Here is a 21,625-nt window from a genome sequence, read left to right as displayed (position 1 = left end):
AGCAGTACCTATTTATCTACTTGCACTGGCATGCTTTTGAACTGCTAGGTTGGCAGGAGCTGGGACCGAGCAACGGAAGCACACTCCAGCACAGGGATTCGAACCGCCGACCTTCCAGGAGGCTCCGTGGTTTAGACCACAGCACCACTGGCGTTCACAGTTTGTACCCAGTTTGTACCACATGGCAAGAACACACGCCGGTCAAGGGCAGGATGCCAGCAGTCAAAACAGTGACCTTAGCAGGTTTGCAACAACATCACCATCCGAGAAGGATGTTTTCCCACAGGTTTTCCACACAGTGCTGGCCTCTCTTTGAACCCAAATTTGGAAAGAGGGGCAGAACAGCACATATCACCCAGCAGGCATGGCATTATCTAAGGAAACAGCCAGCTAACACAAACAAAGTTTGCATGCAACTTCTGACACCAGATCCAAACGCAACTCCGCTTTCTGATAAGGCAGACTGGCATGCTTGTTTGGTGTCAGAGTGCAAGAGGTTCAAAAACAAATCTAACCTTTTGGCTGTGCAGCTTTAAACACAAATAAATTAGAACTCTTCTCCAAATTCTGCACCCAGAAGGGTTGGATTCTGTAACCTGTAATGAGCTGGGCAAATTTTGCATAATTTTGCAGACTTTTCATCATTTGTTTTGCAGCTGTTGCAACATGGGGAAGCCTCACTCCCTGGAAATGTGTTCAATGAAAGCAAAGTTCTGTGGAGGGCAGATTCCGCACCCGGTGCCAATTCCTTTGTTTGCACACTGCGGTGGTTCCCAAACTGTGGGCGACACCAAGTTATTCGCCTCTTATTCACTTTTTCCCCAAACTAAAAATGCTGCCAAGCACTGCACCCTTTCTCCAAAGGGGAGTCCTTTTGGCCAGAAAAGGACTGCTTCCCTCCCCTCGGTGGGAAAGCAGCCCACTGACCTAAAGGCCAGGCTCTCCCCTGGAATTTCCCTGCCAAACCCTTCAAAGATATCAACATTTGGCACATACCCACAAACTGCAAAGGCAGAAGGAAATCACCGTATTTTTCGTGCTATAAGACGCACCCGACCATAAGTCGCACCTAGTTTTAGAGGAGGAAAACAAGAAAAAAAATATTCTGAATCTGCGCAGCGCCTCTCCAGCAAAGTGGGAGAAGAAATGGAAGGAGAAATGGAAGGGTCTCCATTTATCCTCCTGCTTCACTAGCGAAGGGAAGTCAGAACAGCAAGAAAACAGCAATCCCTCTTGCTGTTCTGGCTTCTGCGATAGCTGCACAGCCTGCATTCTCTCCATAAGACGCACACACATTTCCCCTTACTTTTTAGGAGGGAAAAGGTGCGTCTTATAGAACGAAAAATACGGTAAGATGCTTGGAGGTGGAACCAGACAGCACACCAGTTACTTACTGGTAGAGGTTCTTGACGGACTGCTCACTGCTGGTGACGCTGTGGTACGGCCCTTCCCGGCGTTGATAGTCCCCTCTGCTGAAGCCGACTCTGGCCGGCAGCTCCAGGTGGACGTTGTAGGATTCTTTGGGCCGCGTCCCAAAGAACTGGACCCCGTCCTCGGGGTAGAGGAAGAGGGCATAGGCATCTGAATCGCTGTAGGCCAAGACTGCTTGGAAGGTGTTGTGCTGCGGAAGCAAAGTGCAGAGATCCAAAATTAATCCTGTTCAGATCAAAGCAGAGAACGGGCATCAGGTGTGGGGCAGGGGGAAACTAGGGGCATAAAGTGAACTCCTGGTTGCTCCTTTCCACACGGAGCTGTGTGCCAGTGCCAAACAGCTGATGAGCGCTGGCAGGAAAGCCCCCCGCCCCCCTCCTTGGGGATGGGGGTGCTAGCTTTGAAGTCTGTTTGCAAGAAGCAGTTGGAGATTCAAGCCATTTTCTGCAAACAAGGCATCTTCCCCCTGCAGAGGCCTGGAGCCGGTCGCTCGCCTGCTCATTTGCAAAACTGACGCTGGACATTTCAAAACTGGGCATCAAAAGAAATATGACTTCGTAACTTATAAAGTAGCACTATATGCGTTGGCAGCTAAGAAGATCGGGAGAAAAGAACTAGATAAAACAGCGGTCAATTGCAAAGGTGATTCGGACATTTAAGCTGGCACATTCTACCGTGCTATTCTATCGCATGCAACAAATAATTTTTAGGAGACGTGATTGTGGTTTATTGCATCTGCAGTGCCTGATGTTTTTATGGTTAGTGTTGCTTTTCTTTTTGTTCCCATTGTGAATGATGCCCTGGCCTTTGGCTAGTGCAATAAAGTTGATGAGTATGATGATGATTAAAAGAAATAGATTGGTTCCTGCATTGCAAGGGCCTTTGGGGCCCTTCCAACTTTATAGTTCTATGAATCTAATCCTGCACCAGATACAGAACACAGCAGTGGCACGGCCCTAGATTATCAGATCAAGGGAGGAGTGGGCTTTGCTGCACAACTCCAGTTAAGGAGTAAAGGTCTGCATGGGCAGATTCCATTTCTTCCGCTCCTCCTTTCCCAGAAGGCTGCTGCTCAAAACGCCCTGTAAAACTGCCCTGTTTGGTATCATTCATCTCCCTCCCGTCTTATCTCCCTGCCTTTTAATCTCGACTCAGCTGCAAGGAGGGGAAATAAATCCGTTTTCCTCCATTGGATTATCGGCCCCTCGGGAGCCGCAAGAGAGATTCCTGTTTTCACCCAAGCCAAAAGAAGCTCAAGAGACACAATCGTCGATTCCCAAAAAAGGGAGAAGTTGTGGATTCAAGCTTGCTTGGAAACAGGCCCTCGGTCTCAGCCCGGGCACGTGGGTGGAGGCTAGTTGTGAAAACCAATGAGGATGACAGAGAACTCTGCACATGCTCAGAGGCACATCTTCCTTGTCCTTAAACCTTCTCCTCCTCCACACACACATTTTCCAAGAGGGATTTCCTTTCCTTTCCCTGTTGACCCCTCCATTCTTTTTCGGGCCCAATCCTTTCCGTTTCCTTATATGCCTCATCGCCTTTAGATCAGGCTCTGGTTGAGTTGACCCTTTAAACTACGACCCTTGACAGCTGTGCCAAATTTAGTAGAGAAAAAAAACCCTGCGTGGCAGAACATCTCTCCCACAGTATTTCAGATGTGTGAGGATTTCCTCTCCTTGGCTATTAGACTGGCACTGTATCCTGTATCCTTTGGGGCGCCTCCTTTAGACCTTCCTCTTTCAACAACCCTTTGAAGCTGAGATCTTTCCCACCCAGCAATCATTTTGAAGATGTTTTTAAGGTACATTCTCATTTGTCGCTTGCGGCCCGGGGCTCGTTTTGGAGGAAGGAGACAGGATATATATTTGACTCTGTATGTAAGCAACAATTTATTTCTTTAAAGTATTTATAAGCCGTCCTTCGCCCATAAGGAGAGGCTGCTGGGTGAAGCCCATCTAGACCACCGTCCTGTTCTCACAGGGGCTGGCCAGATGTTGTGAGAAACCCGCAAGCAAGATCTGAGCACAAGGGCAACTCTCTTCCCCTGTGGTTTCCAATAACTGGGGTTCAGAGGCACTGTGGCCTCCAACCATGGAGACAGAGCAAAACCATCACGGGTGGTTGCCATTGTGATAGGAATTTTGAGGTCTTAGATATATGTTAAATGTTCATAAGTGTACCAACCAAGCACATACATAGATCAGCAGAGGAAGACCAACCTAAAACCATTTTGATTCCCAAACTGAGCAAATGTTTTCTCTGCAAAGTCAAAGGAAAACGGAAAAGCCTCCCCATTGTCTCTTTCCTACACAAATCCTGTCTTAAGGGCACATTTAAGATATGAATAGTGTGTGAGCCTGACCTGGCTCAAGAACTAAGTATTTATCATTACAAAAGTCTGGCCAGGCTCCCCAGGCAATCCAATCAAGTGACCATTAAACAGGTAACCTGGCAGACAAGAGGTAAACAAAGCACTCAGATTTCAGCCCTTCTGTGATGTAGGTATGATGTTTCTGGGGGTGGTCTTGATCTACAGGGTGGCAATTTCAAAAGTCTATATACCCTGTTGCAACAGTTCAATAAAGATCAAGCTTACTAGCTGCTTTGCTTCTCAATATTCTCTGGTTGGCCTCTGTTATTTTCTCCTACCAATAGGGGACCTATGTAAGGACTCTATATGGGCTCTTGGATACCCCATAAGGGGGAAAGGGCAGATTTTTGTTTACAACACGATGAACCTACCTGGACCCTGAGATCATCTTCTGAGGCCCTTCTTCGTGTGCCTCCTCCTCGAGAGGTCCGGAGGGTGGCAACACGAGAACGGGGCCTTGTCTGCAGTGGCTCCCCGTCTGTGGAATGCTCTCCCCAGGGAAGTTCGCCTGGTGCCTTCATTATATACCTTTAGGCAACAGGCAAAAACATTCCTTTTTAACCAGGCTTTTAGTTGATCTGATTGACATCCTATTACCTTTTACAGTGGTGCCCCGAAAGACAAAAGCCTCGCAAGACGAAAAACTCGCTAGACGAAAGGGTTTTCTGTTTTTTGAGGTGCTTCGCAAGACGAATTTCCCTATGGGCTCGCTTCGCAAGACGAAAACGTCTTGCGGATTTGCTTCCTTTTTCGTAAAACCGTTAATACCCTGGCAATCCGCGCTCTGCAAGACGAAAAAATCGCAAGACAAAGCGACTCGCGGAACGAATTAATTTCGTCTTGCGAGGCACCAATGGAAAATGTGGGGGTTTTTGGAGGGGTGTTACTGGGTGATTATTTTTATTAGGTATCTTGTGGTTTTATATCTTGATTTTATTCTGTGAACCGCCCTGAGACCCCCAGGTTTAGGGCGGAATAATAATAATAATAATAATAATAATAATAATAATAGGCTTACCCTCCATGATAGCTTGGGAAAGAGGAGACTGAAAGGAGATACAATGGCCATCTTCAAATAGAGCTGTCATACAGAGAATGGAGCAAGCTTGCTTTCCACTGCTCCAAAGAGGACCCAAACCGAGGGATTCAAGTTACAGGAAACAAGATTCCACTCAACATCAGAAGAACCCTTCCCAGGCCGTGCTTTTCCATGACACAGCCTTGCGCCTTTATTGAGTGATTTTTACAAACCTGGTAAGGTGCCTTTGAACTGGAAGAGGCTCCTATGTACAAAGGACACGGGTGGCTCTGTGGTCTAAACCACTGAGCCTCTTGGGCTTGCCAATCAGAAGGTCGGCGGTTCGAATCCCCGCGACGGGGTGAGCTCCCGTTGCTCTGTTCCAGCTCCTGCCAACCTAGCAGTTCGAAAGCAACACAGTGCAAGTAGATAAATAGGTGTCACTGTGGCGGGAAGGTAAACGGCATTTCTGTGCGCTCTGGTTTCCGTCACGGTGTCCCGTTGCACCAGAAGCGGTTTAGTCCTGCTGGCCACACGACCCAGAAAGCTGTCTGTGGACAAATGCCGGCTCCCTTGGCCTGAAAGCGAGATGAGCGCCACAACCCCATAGTCACTTTTGACTGGACTTTACCATCCAGGGGTCCTTTGCCATTACAGTCATACCTTGTGTTGCGTTTGCTTCATGATACGTTTTTTCAGGTTGCGTCCCACAGTGACCCAGAAGTACCAGAAAGGGTTACTTCCGGGTTTCACTGCTTGCGCATGCGCAGACATGCAAAATGACATCACGCGCATGTGCAGATGCGGCGAATCGTGACCCACACATGAGCAGACACGGGTTGCATTCTGCTCATGTTGCAAACGGGACTCCGGAATGGATCCCATTCATAACCAGAGGTACCACTGTACCTTTTACCTATGCACAATAGGTAACAAGTCCCGCCTTTGGCCCCGCCCACTTGTGCCTCAGGGCCCCTCCCACCTCTGGCATAAGGCCCCCAGGAGGCCAGCCTTGAGGGAACGCAACCCTTGACCTATTAAAGCTTCCCCAGCCCAAGAGGGTAGTTCTCTGCCCCGAGGAGCTTACAATCTGAAATGGCCTGGCGTTATTGTCTGGGGTGCTTCCCGGAGAGGCGGAAGATCGACGTGTCATGGTTGACATCTGTTGTTAATAAAAATCTGCCCTTTTCCCCTTATGGGGTATCCAAGAGCCCATATAGAGTCCTTACATAGGTTCCCTATTGGTAGGAGAAAATAACAGAGGCCAACCAGAGAATATTGAGAAGCAAAGCAGGTAGTAAGCCTGATCTTTATTCATCTGTTGCAACAGGGTGCTCCCCTCACATGCAGGAAAAGAGGAGGACCCAGAAAAATGCTGTGCAAGGGCTTATAAAGACTTTTGAAATTCCCATCCTCTAGATCAAGACCACCCCCCAGAAACATCATACATACATCACGTGAGGGGTGTAACCCTAAGACCACCCCTCAGATACATCACAGAAAAGGTGGTCTTAAAACAGAAATTTCAATATTGTTTTTCTCTTATCCTTGTTTATTTCCTGTCTGGCAGGTTACTTGATTGGATTGCCTGAGGAGCCTGGCCAGTCTTTTGTAATGATAAAGCTCACACCCTTATTCAAACACAGACATACCCTTAAGACAGGATTTGTGAAGGAAGAGACAATGGGGAGGCTTTTCCATTTTGACCTTGCAGAGAAAACATTTGGTCAGTTTAGGAATCAAAATGGTTCCAGGTTGGTCTTCCTGTGCTGATCTATGTATGTGCGAACAAAACAAATTCCTTCCAGTAGCACCTTAAAGACCAACTAAGTCAGTTCTTGGTATGAGCTTTCGTGTGCATGCACACTTCTTCAGATACACACTTCTTCAGATATGTATGTGCGGTTATGAACATTACCATATATCTAAGACCATAAAATTCCTATCATAGACGTCACCCTTCCTCAGGGACTCTCTCAGGAAGCACACAGCCGCCTCCTCCTCCACCGATAACCTCGTGTTTCCTGAACAAGCACCTTCTGCACCCAAGAAGACCTTCGTGCTAGAGGGTATCAGCGTTATTGCGGGGCCGGAAGGCAGTGCCTGAGGCCGTCGTGGCCGCATGTCCACATATGTGCCTGGAGATCTGGATTGCAGAAACTATGGACATCCCCGCTCCGGCTGATAAGGATTTCAGCAACAGCCTTTGGGGGATTTTCCTCTCAAACTCAAAAAAAAAAAAAAAAGGAGCTTTGCAAATGTTAAGTAAACAAATAAAAAAGATAGTGTTGTTGGACGTAGCCAAGGGCTGAGTTCTGGCTCTGATGAAGCCATGCCTTTGTCCGAATGAAAAAGAAGTGGAAAAGGAGAGGGGGGAAATCTCAAAATGTGTAGCAACCAATTTCACAGCATTCCCTTGAAAATAATTCAGATGTTCCTGACAGCCACAAGCTTTCCTCCAGAAGTGGTCGTGTTTGGCAAACTGAGACAAGCTGTCATTTCTATTGAGCTGCTTAGCTTCAGATAAAAAGGCAGCCTCACCAGCCCAAGAGCAAATCCAGCCTTTGAGCTATCTAACCAGATAGTGTCTGCTCTGGCTGGTAGCAACCCTGCAGAGCCTGAGGCCCAAGATTTTTGCTTCTAACAGCCGCTGGAAACCAGAGGAGGGAAGGAGTTCCTCTTGATCCAGGAGGCTGTTGTTTTATGAAGAAGAAGAAATTCCTCTTTTGTATTTTTGGCTAATGTTTCTTTTATTTTGCTTTCTTTATTTTCTCTTTCTCACTCTTTCCTCTCCTTATTCCCGTGGTTCCTTTCTTTCCTTCTTCTGTTATTGTTCTGTATCTTTTAGAGCTGCAATTTTACTACGTTATGGGACAATCACAATTCAAAAACGTATTATTATTTTTATAAAAAAAACACTCAAAGAGGTTGACGAAAAAGATAAAGCGATAAAATGGTCACCCAGAAAAACTAACAGCAAAAATTTAAGACTTGCAGAAAGCTTAAGATGACAAGAGACTAAAAGCAGATTAAAATTCACGCCAAGTTTCTAAACATACAAAAGTTTAAAAACTAAAATGGAATAGCACTCACATTAACTTTCTAAGCATCTGGGTGGGCTCGTCTGAACAAAAATGTTTTTCGCAGTCGCCGAAAAGAGTACAGTGGCACCTCAGGTTAAGTACTTAATTCTTTCCGGAGGTCTGTTCTTAGCCTGAAACTGTTCTTAACCTGAAGCACCACTTTAGCTAATGGGGCCTCCCGCTGCCGCCACACCACCGGAGCACGATTTGTGTTCTCAGCCTGAAGCAAAGTTCTTAACCTGAAGCACTTTTTCTGGGTTAGCAGGGTCTGTAACCTGAAGCGTATGTAACCTGAAGCGTATGTAACCTGAGGTACCACTGTACAGTGAAGGTGCCTGCCTGATTATCAAGAGGCAAGGAGTTCCAAAGGACATGATCTGCCGGGAATCTCTGCCCCGAGCCTACTTGCAATGCCTGGCATTTTCCCCCATTCATTTCAGCAGTTTACAAAGGAGAGCATTCCCTGCGGATTCTTCCCTTAAGCAAACGGACAAACTGAGCACAGTGTACAACAAATGAGTCTCGTTGCACAAGGACTTCCACTTGCACAATGGGGGTTTCCCCCTTCCCCCTGTGCACCCCAAAATTGGCTCGGGGTGTGTGTCATAAGAAACCCCAGAACGGCAATGCAGTGGAGAGGAGATGGGGGGGGGGGTTGTCCCATCCGGCAAGCGGAAATGACAGAACCATGGCCTCAGCACAAAGCTGGGTTCTTCCCGGAGGTTTGCATCTAAACACGCAGGATTAAGCCCACAGTTGAATGGGAAATCTGACAGATAACAGTGTTCCGGTGGGGTCAAGCGTCAAAGGGCAAGGGCAAAGGTCAGAGGTCAGCTTGACTTGCTTGTTCCTAAGCCACCCTCCATGGACTCTGAGCACCCGACATTTGTTCAAACAGAGGCAGAGGGCAAATTCTGCCAGCCCAGATCCGGTTTGCTCAACTCCAGAGGGCGGCTGAGACCCAAATCTCAACGCAGAATCTCTGGCAGCCTACGCCAGTGGAACGATCTGCTTGTGGATTCTCCTTCCTTGCAGGTTTTTAAGCAGAGCTTGGAAATTCCTTCCGTCGTGGATGCTTTAGCTGAGATTCCTGCACTGCTCTGGGGTTGGACTAGATGACCCTTGGTGGCCTCCCAACTCTATGATTCTTTCTCCCACCCCGTGGTCTTTGACAGGAAGAGACAGCCTGGCGCTCTGAGGATCTGGGGGGTCAGAAGGCGAACAATTCTGCAACCATCTGGGGTGAGGGAGCTCACATTGGCTACCTCCACTTTCGCATGTTCCCTGGCATTTAAAAACACAACAGCACGCCAGGGTTATGCGACATGGGAAGCTGCCTGATGCTGAGCCAGACCACTTGCCATATACCTCAGTGTTGCATGCACTGACTGGCAGCTCCAGAGTTCCTGGCACGGGACATTCACAGCCCAACCTGATGGTGATAGGGACTGAACCAATATATTAACACACACTGTGTGTGTGTGTGTGTGTGTGTGTGTGTGTGTGTGTGGCTTTAATTCTATTCGTTTTGGGTCCCGAACGCTGAAAACCCGGAACGTTTTTAAACATTTTTCGGAAGCCGAATGTCCGACACGGCTTCCACTTGAGTGCAGGAAGCTCCGGCAGCCAATCGGAAGCCACGCCTTGGTTTTCAAATGTTTCGGAAGTCTAATGGACTTTTGGAACGGATTACGTTCAAGAACCAAGGTACAACTGTAAATGTTCTAAGCATTTTGCATTATATCTGTGTCGATTTAATTTGTGTAAGCCACCTTGAGGCTCAGTTTGGGAAGAAGGTTGGATAGAAATAACAGTAACAAACACAACAACAGGACTTTCTGCATGCAAACCAGAGGCACCCCCCACTGAGTTACAGCCCTTTCGTGTTGTTTTTAAATGTGCGCAAATCGATTTAAAAATAGATATCTGCAGACCTACCTCGTTACAGGAATGCCATTAGGGCCTTCATTTCCATGCGTGGCGGAAAATCTGAAACATGCCTTTCGTTCCCAACAGACACGGGAATGAATCATTCACAGAGATATCCCCCACCCACCCAACAAAACAAGGCTGAGGTTAAAACGGTTAACAAAACAAAAGCAGTCAGACTTTCCCAAAACGGAAAGCCCTCTATTCCTTTTCCTAGGCAGCTGCCTTAAACTGAGTCAGACAGCTGAGCCATCTTGTTCAACACTGACCGGCAGCCTCTCTCCAGGGTTTCAAAGAGCACTGAGTGCTGCCAGATCCAGCACTTGTGCTACCAGGAAGAGTTGCTGGGATCGCTAAGCTTGAACGCCGGAGCAGTCCTTGTTTCCTTGAATACAGAGTTAACTTCACTGACACCATGTGATTTATTGTTGACCTGGTCCTGACACCAAATCACCTTTCCATTTCCATCCCAATGGGAGCAGCGGCTGTCCGTATCTCTTCCCTCTCTATTGTATCAAATGCCCTATAGGATCCCAACAGCTTGGCCAATGATAGGAGACGAAGAAGAAGAGTTTGGATTTGATATCCCGCTTTATCACTACTCTAAGGAGTCTCAAAGTGGCTAACAATCTCCCTTTTCCCTTCCTCCCCCACAACAAACAGGTGAGTGGGGCTGAGAGACTTCAGAGAAGTGTGACTGGCCCAAGGTCACCCAGCAGCTGCATGTGGAGGAGCGGGGAAGCGAACCCGGTTCCCCAGATTACGAGTCCACTGCTCTTAACCACTACCCCACACTGGCACACCCCAAGGAGCACCCCAAGCAGAAATTGCCAGAAATGCAGACATCACAAACCATCGCCTCACCTGTTTGGAAGGCTCCGAGTTCCGGCTGACTTCTTCGTAGGCCCCCACGTTCTCCCAGGTAGCGATGAAGGTGTGGCGTGGGGCAAACCCGTCCGCGCTGGGGAATCCAGCCTGGATTAGCTGGGTGGCCCGATCCGTCACCTCCCTGGAGTCGTCCAGGCGGTAATAGATTTTGCCCCTCCTGCCGCTGGTGTCGATGTCCGACAGGAAAGGAGCAACTGCGGGGAAGTCCGTGGGGAAATCATCGTCCACATACTGGGTCTCTCTAGGGAAGTCCTGCATGGAAATGATCCCATTGGTCCCAACCTGTCAGGGAGCCAGATCAAAGAAGAATGAATAAAGTGATCAAATATCAAACGCAGTGGAAGACTAAAGGTTTGTACGGTTCTCATCATAAATTTTTATTTAGTTTTACAAATTAAAAGTGACATTCAAAATCATAAATCATAGAAAGATAAACAAAGAATCAATTGAATCTCTGGAATTTCCCCCACCCCTCCATCACTAATCTTTTTTCGCTGCATATTTTCAGTCACTCCATTTTTAAAAAAATATTCCATGCACTCCTAGTTCTTGTTACATTATAAAGGTAAAGGAAAAGGGAACCCTGACCATTAGGTCCAGTTTGGCCGACTCTGGGGTTGCGGCACTCATCTCGCTTTATTGGCCGAGGGACCCGGCGTACAGCTTCCGGGTCATGTGGCCAGCATGACTAAGCCACTTCTGGCAAACCTGAGCAGCGCACGGAAATACCGTTTACCTTCCCACCAGAGTGGTACCTATTTATCTACTTGCACTTTGACGTGCTTTCGAACTGTTAGATTGGCAGGAGCAGGGACTGAGCAACGGGAGCTCACCCCGTCACAGGGATTCGAACCGCCGACCTTCTGATCGGCAAGCCCTAGGCTCTGTGGTTTAACCCATAGCGCCACCCGCGTCCCTGTTACATTATAAGTGTTATTTAAATCCTGCTTAGGAGCTCAACTGTTTCCAGTGGTCTCCACGGTAAGTTATAAATTCCCCCCATTCTTTATTGAAATTCTGTTCTTCCTGGTTTCTGATTTTCCCAGTCATTTCCGCCATCTCCACATAGTCCATCAGTTTGATCTTCCATTCCTCGCTGGGGGGAACTTTTCCTTCCTTCCATCTCTGGGCTAACCGTTTGTATAGTTCTGGTTTCCTCACCTCAAAAGGATACGGTAGAGTTGGAAAAGGTTCTGAAAATGGCAACCAAAATGGTGGAGAGGACAGAGCAACTGCCCTATGAGGAATGGTTGCAGCATTTAGGACTTTTTTGTTTAAAGAAAAGGCAAGTAAGGAGCAACATGATAGAATTTTACAGAATGGAGAGAGAAAAAGCTTCCCTCCCTCTCTCATAACATGAGAATTTGTGGACATCCAATGAATGTTGGAAGATTTGGGGCAGAGAAAAGATAGTCTTTACACAGCACAGAGTTAAACCCTGGAACTCCCTGCCACATGAGGCAGTGATGGACCCCGACCTTTAGATGGCTTTAAAAGAGGATTGGGCAAATTTATGCATTAAGTGAATCACAGGCATCTAATTGCTTACTCGTAGCTGGATGGAGAAATGTAAGGAAGATTTAGGTCCCAGTTGCCGGAGAGATAATCAGGGAAATTAATACTGACTGGCCTGTGGAATGAGATCAGTAGGTGTCACCACTAGGGAAAGTTTGGGGTGGGACAGCCTTCTCCATGGTGGCTCCCAGATTCTGAGCTCCTTCCCTTGGGAATTGCTGCTGCCCTCCTCCTTACAATCATACCTCAGGTTACAGATGCTTTAGGTTCCATTTTTTTTCAGGTTAAGGACTGCCGCAAACCGGAAGGGGTTACTTCTGGGTTTCGGCGGTCACGCATGTGCAGAAGTGCTAAATCGCACTTCGCACATGCGCAGAAGCGCCAAATCGCACCCCTGTGTGTGCAGACGCAACGCTGCGGGTTGCAAACGTGCATCCCGCACAGATCATGTTCGCAAACCAAGCGTCCACCGTACTCCCTTTTATGCACCAGTTATGGGCTTATTTTATTCACCTGAGCCTTCAGGGATTTAGTATCCCAGGGATCCACAGTTGCAAATGTTAGATTGCAGTTTTTAATGCAATTGTGAAATATTTTTGCGATAGAGATTTTACTGCATGATAAACTGCCTTGAGCTCCCGGGTGGGAGGAGGGGTAGGCACAGAAATAAAAGGATACGTCCATATAGTGCTTAAAAACTCCACTTGCAAGCAGCCCATAAAAACAATCAGAGCATTCTGCAGGAATCCTTAAAACAACCCTGCAAGGAAAATTCCCCAGATTAAGTGGGAGGCAGCTAGGAAAGTGGAGGTTTGCTCAACACTGCCTGGTGAGTTTACAACCGTGGACAAGAATGGAGCCTGGGAACTTCCAGGCTCAGCAATAACAACCTTACTCACAAGGAAACTGTGTGTCTGCTTCTGCCACAGGAGGCTGTGGGCAGGCTGCTGCCTTTCAGCCTCAGTTTCTCATCCATAAAATGGGAGCAGCACCAACTCACTATCAAGGTTAAGAAAACACATCTGCAAATGAAAAGCTGTTGATTTTATTTCCTTTTAGTTATGAAAATCTAGCAGGTTTTCGTTTGCATTTTTCAAATAAGTAGATGTGGAGAGAGGAAGCTCACGGCAGAATTCGACCGTTAGCCTTCAATCGGTGGATCGGGACCAGCTGCCAGCTCAAAACCAGACCCAAAGTGGGTCACCACAGCAGCACAACCACCCTACATTTACACAGGGTTGTGCTTGGAGTAGAGTATCAAAATTAATTGACCCAAGTTTGCTATGTCTGTCTGTTTCAATGCAGCTACTCTGAGCAGGGGGAGCATTGGATACCCCTAACTGCATCGGGGGAGGGTCTCAAGACAGGTCCTCGGTTTGCAAAGGCCAAAAGGCCAGCCAGCTAAATGGATGTGTCATCACTGGAGAGGATTTGGCGACAGAGATTCTGCAACGCGTGTCGAGGGACGGAGCGCCGGCTTGGAAAAAGATATTTGGAAAGGGACACACAGAGTTCTTATTGAGTGCCCAGGAATGTCCTGGGCAAACAGATGCCCGGCCAAGGACCCCTCCCTGACTCTGGCATCTGGCACAGCTCTGGGCTGGCTCAGCAGGGTGGTGGTGCCATGGGGGGGTGAGTCCTTGGCTTCTCTCTAGGGCTGGCACCATCCTCCAACCAGGAGCCTGACACCAGCCTTTGCCAAGCTGGTGCCCTCCAGATGTTGATGGGTGACAACTCCCATCCGCCCCGGATGCACATCTGGGGGGCACGAGAAAGCCCCGTCGGTCCCAACATCTGGAGGGCACAGACAACACCCAAACGCCCTGCCCACCAAAATCCGGAGGGTACAGCGCCATCCAAAACACCTGGAGGGCACAACCCCCATCAGCCCCGCCCAACATCCATCCCCGTCCCGTCCAACAAGATCTGTGGGGCACCCGCTGGGCGAAGGCTGCCCTAGACGAATGCCCTGCTCCTCTCCCCCCAAGTCCCCCGATCTCTCTCTCTCTCTGGGTCGTCGGACTTACATAGACCTGGCTGAATCGGGTCTCGTAGTAGAGCAGCGGGCTGGGCAGCTGCACGGGAGCCGAGGTCTCGTCGTCGCCGTCGGGCAGCTGCCGGTCGCCGCGCGGGGGCCCGAAGGGGAAGAGCTGCGCTCGGGGCAGGGCAGCCCCCCAACCTGGCAGCTGCAGGAGGAGGAGGAAGAAGAGCCCGGGCAGCGCGGCTTCCCCCAGCATGGCCCTCGCAATGGACTTGCTCCGGGAGGAGGAGGAGGAAGGGGAAGCGGGCGGGGCGGGCGCAGCTCCGGAGCGGGAGGCGCGAAGCCCACGGCCGCCCCCTCGAGTCCGGCAGCTGGCCCAGGGCAGGGCGGGGCCGGAGGCGCCTCTCCCGCCTCTCCATTGGCTGCCCGGAGCCCGGGCAGCGGCCAATCAAGCCCTCCTGGACTAGAGAGGATGCCAGTAACCCCCCCAACACACACACACACTCCACCCCCCGACGGCAACATCTGGAGCTCGTTAGAGGCTCGGCGGGCGCAGCTGCTGCAGCGCCGCTGGCTGCCCGCCCCGTCGGGGATGAGGCCTTTGTGCCCGGCGCGCATCGGAACAGCTGGATCCCGCTGCTTGGGCGCAGGCACGTCGCGCAGAGAGGGGCGCAGTGGACCAGGAGGAGAGCCTGGCTGCCAGATCAGGCCATGGTCCATCTGGTCGTGAAATATACTCAGAGTCGCAAAGTGATTTCATGCTCTTTATTCAGCTCATAGTGGTGAGGAGGAATGAATGGATGTCCCCTCAAAGTATCTGCTTTATATACATTATTTACACAATGGGCTGCACATGATTGGCTAATTCCAGGATTCTACTGTAGGCCAATCAGGTTGTGGATTCACTTCTATCTGGAGCATGATTGGGTGGTTCCTGCTAACCAATCATACTGCTGCATTGTTCTAGGACCAATCAGACTGCTGCCTTTTGGAGCCTATTGTTCTAGGACCAATCAGACTGCTGCAGTTTGGATCCTATTCAACTCAGTACATAACAGGTCGTTTATCCTCTGCGCACAGGGGCCAAACAGACGCACCGAGGGGAAAACCCACAAGTGGTACCCCGGCACTTTCTCCCCTCCTGTGGTTCCATCTGAAATTCCTTTCTTCCGAGAAGGCCCCCTTAAGCTCACTGGCAATATTGTTAGTGGAGATGAAATACATCAAACATAAAAAAAAAAAGATCATGGCCACTGGTTCCATCACCTTCTGGCAAATAGAAGGGGAAGAAATGGAGGCAGTAAGAGATTTTACTTTCTTGGGCTCCGTGATCACTGCAGATGGTGACAGCAGTCACGAAATTAAAAGACCCCTGCTTCTTGGGAGAAAAGCAATGACAAACCTAGACAGCATCTTAAAAAGCAGAGATATCACCTTGCCAACAAAGGTCCGTATAGTTAAAGCTATGGTTTTCCCAGTAGTGATGTATGGAAGTGAGAGCTAGACCATAAAGAAGGCTGATCGCCGAAGAATGGATGCTTTTGAATTATGGTGCTAGAAGAGACTCTTGAGAGTCCCGTGGACTGCAAGAAGATCCAACCTCTCCATTCTTAGGGAAATCAGCCCTGAGTGCTCACTGGAAGGACAGATCCTGAAGCTGAGGCTCCAAGACTTTGGCCACCTCATGAGAAGAGAAGACTCCCTGGAAAAGACCCTGATGTTGGGAAAGATGGAGGGCACAAGGAGAAAGGGACGACAGCAGACGAGATGGTGGGACAGTGTTCTCAAAGCTACCAGCATGGGTTTGACCAAACTGCGGGAGGCAGTGGAAACAGGAGTGCCTGGCGTGCTCTGGTCCAGGGGGTCACAAAAAGTCGGACACGACTAAACAACAACAGATAAAATACTGAGGCAGATGGACCAACTGTGTGACTCTGGATGAGGCCACTTCTTTGCCCAAACTATATCCCCTTCAGGCATCCCACCTACTGCCACCCTCCCACCCACCTCACCCCTTTTATATGAAGTGTCATAGCTCAATAACGGAACATTTGCTTGGCATGCAGAAGGCACTGCATTCAATCCTTAGTATCTCCAGGTGAGACTGTCAGTCGCTCGTGCCTGAAACCCTGGAGAGCAGCTGCCGGTCAGAGTAGACAATATTAAGGTAGATGAACCCATACACTCCCTTGGTCTATAAGGCAGTGCCTTTGTTCCCAGCTGTGCAACGCTTTTGTGTCACCTCTGTTTTGAGTTCCAGAAAGCCGCTGTGTTTTCCTGTCACTGTAATATGTTCCTTGACGTGCTCCTGCGTCCAGTTACACTGAAACCCCAGACTATTCCCAGCTGTTTCCCAGTGACACAAAGAACATCCTTTTATAATTACAAAGAAGAAGAAGAAAAGGAACCCTTGTTCAGTCATTTGACATGCATTTGCAATGCCCTGGGGAGAAATGGAACATTTCCTCTTCCTTTAACTTTAGTGCAGTGTTTAATTAATTCTTTTAGGGTGCAAAGGCCAGAGGCACAGGCAGAGGGGAGAGACACAGGCCTGCATTTTGCTAAATAAAAAAAAAGAGAAAAAGCTGAATTCCATATCAAAGAAGACTGCAGACTTGCACTCAGCACAAACTCTGCAGTTTGCAAAAATCTGCATGTGTTGCCCCAGGCACGACTTGATTTGCTTCCTTTTGAAGAAATATTGTGAGGAGGGCAGTGTGAAGCACATATTCATTCTGTAAAAAAGCCCACAGCAATTCAATGGAACGTCCAAAGTCAGGAGTAGTTTATCTTGGAATCTCAGATGGTACTTTAGCTTCGCTCTTCCACCTCAGCTTTGCATTAGAACCACTGACTTAAAGGTTTCACTATAATGGGGTGCTTCAGGAGGAACTGTCTATTGAGCGTTGATTCTGAATTGTCTACAGAGAGGTTACATGTTGTTGTGTCAAAGCAAGTGCGAGCCAACACTTTGCAGTTCCTTTTCCCATCAGTTTACTTCTTGCAAAGAGTTTGATCTATTCCACACGCCCTTCCACAGTGGAGACATAGGTTTCCGGGCGGGAGTTGATCATGTTGAGGTTTTGCCAAGCGTGCCTTCCTCTTAGCGCATTTCTCCCTTTAATGTTGGCAAAATTAACTGCTATAATAAGAAATCAGTCGAAACAAAAATTTAAAAAGTAGGGGAAACGTTTTGATGAATATATGGCAAATATTACTAAAAAAAAAAAAATGCGCTAATATGCCTAGATTAAAATGTGAAGTACTGGATGGAAGAAAAATTAGTAAGGAAAGCTAATAAGAATATATAGATGATCTGAGAAGACTGTAGAATGCAAAGATTATTGTAAATTGTAGAATGTGGAGGAAATCGAGTGGGGGAGGAGGGAAGTGGGAGGAAGGAGAGAAGAATAATACAATGGCTTGTGGAAATAGAAATGTATGGGGGGATGGGGAGGAAATGGTGTTGGCTTTGGTACAGTACACCTGTATTGTAATGTAATATGTGAAAACCAATATAAATAAATAAATAAATAAATAAATAAATAAATAAATAAATAAATAAAAAGATATGACTAGCTTAAAAAAAAAGTGAGGGAAAAACCTCTGCACTTTTATATTTTTTCTGTCCTGAATCTTCCTCATAGAAGAGTAACTCTATCCCACTGATAATTTTTGTGACCCTTTCCAGAAGCTTTTCTAACTCCAGTCGGGTGGGCAGCATATAAATAATAAAACTATTATTATTATTAAAACAAAACAAATTCCTTCCAGTAGCACCTTAAAGACCAACTAAGTCAGTTCTTGGTATGAGCTTTCGTGTGCATGCACACTTCTTCAGATACAGGTGTATCTGAAGAAGTGTGCATGCACACGAAAGCTCATACCAAGAACTGACTTAGTTGGTCTTTAAGGTGCTACTGGAAGGAATTTGTTTTGTTTTGACTATGGCAGACCAACACGGCTACCTATCTGTAACTATTATTATTAGTATTAGTATTAGTATTATTAGTATTACCCTCCAAAATTTGTCCAGTGAAAATACAGGTGTCCCCTCCAACAGTTTTCCGCTGTAAATAGGAACGTCCTACCATACCCTCCGATGAAAAGAAGAATATGCAGAATTAGACAAATTAACAGGAAGGATCCAAAACCAGCGGGACCAGAAATTTACCGAAGATTGGAGTAAATTTACGAACTATATGAAAGGTATTTGTGATGATCAAACGACGTTTGTAGGTTTGCAAGAAGTTCTGTGAGGAGTATTGTTGGAAATATTCTAAAAATGGAAAAGGGGAGATGATAAGTTAAGAGGGTAAAGACAATATAAAATTACGGTAAGTAATGCATAAAAAGAGGTTAAGATGGAAGATCATCGGAGGTGTTGATGGAAGTCCAAAAAAAGGGTATTTGTAATAATTTGTGTGGTACGTTTTATAATTTGTATGTTAAAATTAATAAAAATGTATTTATAAAAAAAGAGGGACTTCCTAAGGAAAAGGGGGACATTTGGGATCAAATCAGAAACCGGGATGGCTTCTGTAAATCTGGGACAGTCCCTGGAAAATAGGGACACTTGGAGGGTCTGAAACTACAGCTCCCAGGATTCTTTGCGGCAAGCCATAAGATGTTTAGAGTGGCATCACGGTACTTTAAATATACAGTGGACGCTCGGGTTGCGAACGTGATCTGTGCGAGATGCACGTTCGCAACCCACAGCATTTGCAACCCACAGCAGCGCGTCTGTGCACGCGTGGGTTGCAATTCAGCGCTTCTGTGCATGTGTGACCGCCAAAACCCAGAAGCAACCTGTTCCAGTACTTCCGAGTTTCGGCGGGTCCGTAACCCAAAAAAAATGCAACCTGAAGTGTCTTTAACCCGAGGTATGACTGTATGGTGTAATCGTGGCCAAAGTAAGCCCACATCCAGGGTCCCCAGAGATCCCCTCAAACTTGGTCCCCAGAGATCCCCTCAAACTTGGGATCTCAAGCTCAGGAAATCAGGGAACTTCAGAACCTCAGTGGAGCTGACACCAGAGTTGTTTTGCCCATGCTGTGGCCATTGCTGTCTGTTAACAGGAGAACCGAGACTCTTTCAGCGCTGAGTCCTTATCACTGTTTTTTTTATTATTATTTATTTTACAGGAAATATCTTTAATATCAGAGGTCTACAGAAACACTTTGTTAAGCAGCCACAAATCTTCTACATAACAGATGTATCCTGATGGCAACTCTTAAATTCTCCCAGAATTACCACAGACCTAGTTGCATTCACTTTCATATCACATGTGCAGAGCTGCATGTTTACTCAAACTGAACACTCAGGTTCTCATCAGCTATGCATGAGGACGACACAGGCTTATATTAACATTTATTTCAATTTGCTGAAGAGTTTATGAGCCACACAATGGTCTCCAGCATGCAAGAAGTCAAAGAGTTCCTCTGTACACTTCTCCTCTGTATGGGACTTGGATGACACTTGAGCATTACACTCCTCTAAACGTTCCCGAGCTTTCACACATTTCTCAATCTGTTCACAATGCTCCCTTAGAGTAGTTAAAGGATCCACAAGCTCCTCTTCCTCCTCCTCCTCCTCCTCCTCGGGGTCCCCGCTCCGGCCCTCCAGCGCCTTCTCATCCTGCCGCCCCATCACCGCAAACCTTCCTCAAGCCTGGCTCCGCTTCCCCAGAAGGACGTCGAAGGGTCTCCCGCAACCTCGGCGGAAATCCCACCCACTCACAGCGTGCTTTCAGTCCTTATCACTGTTGTGACAGGCTCCAGGCTGCAGGCCGTTCTGCTCACCCTGGAAATATGTTGCCCTCTCCACAATGCCCAAGACTATCGGTCCCTGATGTTGTAAACAAAAATCTGCCCTTTTCCCTTATGGGGTATCCCAGAGCCCATATAGAGTCCTTACGTAGGTTCCCTATTGGTAGGAGAAAAGAACAGAGGCCAACCAGAGAATATTGAGAAGCAAAGCAGCTAGTAAGCCTGATCTTTATTGATCTGTTGCAACAGGGTGCTCCCCTCACACGCAGGAGAGGAGGAGGACCCAGAACAATGGCGTGCAAGGCCTTATAAAGACATTTGAAATTCCCTGTCCTGTAGATCAAGACCACCCCCAGAAACATCACACATACATCTCAGAAGGGGTGTAACCTAAGACCACCCCCCAGATACATCATACCTACATCACAGAAAAGGCGGTCTAAAACAGAAATTTGAATGTCGTTTTTCTCCTGTCTGGCAGGTTACTTGATTGGGTTGCCTGGGGAGCCTGGCCAGTCTTTTTGTAACGATAAATACTTAGTTCCTGAGCCATGTCACAGGCTCACACCCTATTGAAATGCAGACATACCCTTAAGACAGGACTTGTGAAGGCAAAGACAATGGGGAGGCTTTTCCATTTCCCTTTGACCTTGCAGAGAAAACATTTGGTCAGTTTGGGAATCAAAATGGTTGCAGGTTGGTCTTCCTGTGCTGATCTATGTACGTGCTTGGTTGGTACGCTTATGAACATTACCATATATCTAAGACCTTAAAATTCCTATCACACTGATCTGCAGTGACGTCAGCCGGGCAGGAGGAGGGGCAAGGAATGGCCATGAATTCCTGGCCGGTTCTGCTGGTGCAGAGGTGTCTCTGTGTGCCTTTTGACCACCAGCCATCATCACCAGGCTGAAGGAAGGAGGAAGCTGCAGAAATATTTGGGGGTTTTGTGATAGGAATTTTTAGGTCTTAGATATATGGAAATGTTCATAAATGTACTAACCAAGTGCATACATAGATCAGCACAGGAAGACCGACCTGAAGCCATTTTGATTCCTAAACTGAGCCAATTTTTTCTCTGCAAAGTCAAAGTGGGAAACCTCCCATTGTCTCTTTCCTCACAAATCCTGTCTTAAGGGCACATTTAAGATATGAATAAGGTGTGAGCCTGTGACCTGGCCCAGGAACTAAGTATTTATCATTACAAAAGACTGGCCAGGCTCCCCAGGCAATCCAGTCAAGTAACTTGCCAGGCAGGAGATAAACAAGGACAGGAGAAACACAACATTCAAATTTCTGTTTTAAGACTGCCTTTTCTGTGATGTAGGTGTGATGTATCTGAGGTATGATGTCTTAGGTTACACCCCTTCTGTGATGTATGTATGACGTTTCTGGGGGTGGTCTTGATCTACGGGGTGGCAGTTATAAGGCCTTGCATGCCATTTTTCGGGGTCCCTCCTCTCTCCTGCGGTTAAGGAGAGCACCCTGTTGCAACAGATCAATAAAGATCTGTAGCTTACTAGCTGCTTTGCTTCTCAATATTCTCTGGTTGGCCTCTGTTATTCTCTCCTACCAATAGGGAACCTATGTAAGGACTCTATATGGGCTCTTGGATACCCCATAAGGGAAAAAAGGGCA

General features: G+C 47.5%; 1 protein-coding gene across 1 annotated transcript in view; it reads right to left on the bottom strand.

Moving 5' to 3' along the window:
- NID2 (nidogen 2) overlaps positions 1-14,558 on the bottom strand; it is a 74,542-nt gene extending 59,984 nt beyond the window's left edge. The window contains exons 1-3 of the mRNA XM_081858643.1: positions 14,266-14,558; positions 10,700-11,005; positions 1,395-1,621 (exon numbers count right to left, since the gene is read on the bottom strand). Of these exons, the coding sequence (XP_081714769.1) occupies positions 1,395-1,621; positions 10,700-11,005; positions 14,266-14,475 (743 nt within the window). The 5' untranslated portion in view covers positions 14,476-14,558. The remainder of the gene's footprint in view (positions 1-1,394; positions 1,622-10,699; positions 11,006-14,265) is intronic.
- Between the last annotated feature and the right edge of the window lie 7,067 nt (positions 14,559-21,625).

The sequence above is a fragment of the Podarcis erhardii genome (genome assembly GCF_964252035.2).
Source record: "Podarcis erhardii genome assembly, chromosome: 1".
Taxonomy (NCBI): Eukaryota; Metazoa; Chordata; class Lepidosauria; order Squamata; family Lacertidae; genus Podarcis; species Podarcis erhardii.
Note: the sequence above shows the minus strand (reverse complement) of the source record. Positions and strands in the feature narration are given on the sequence as shown.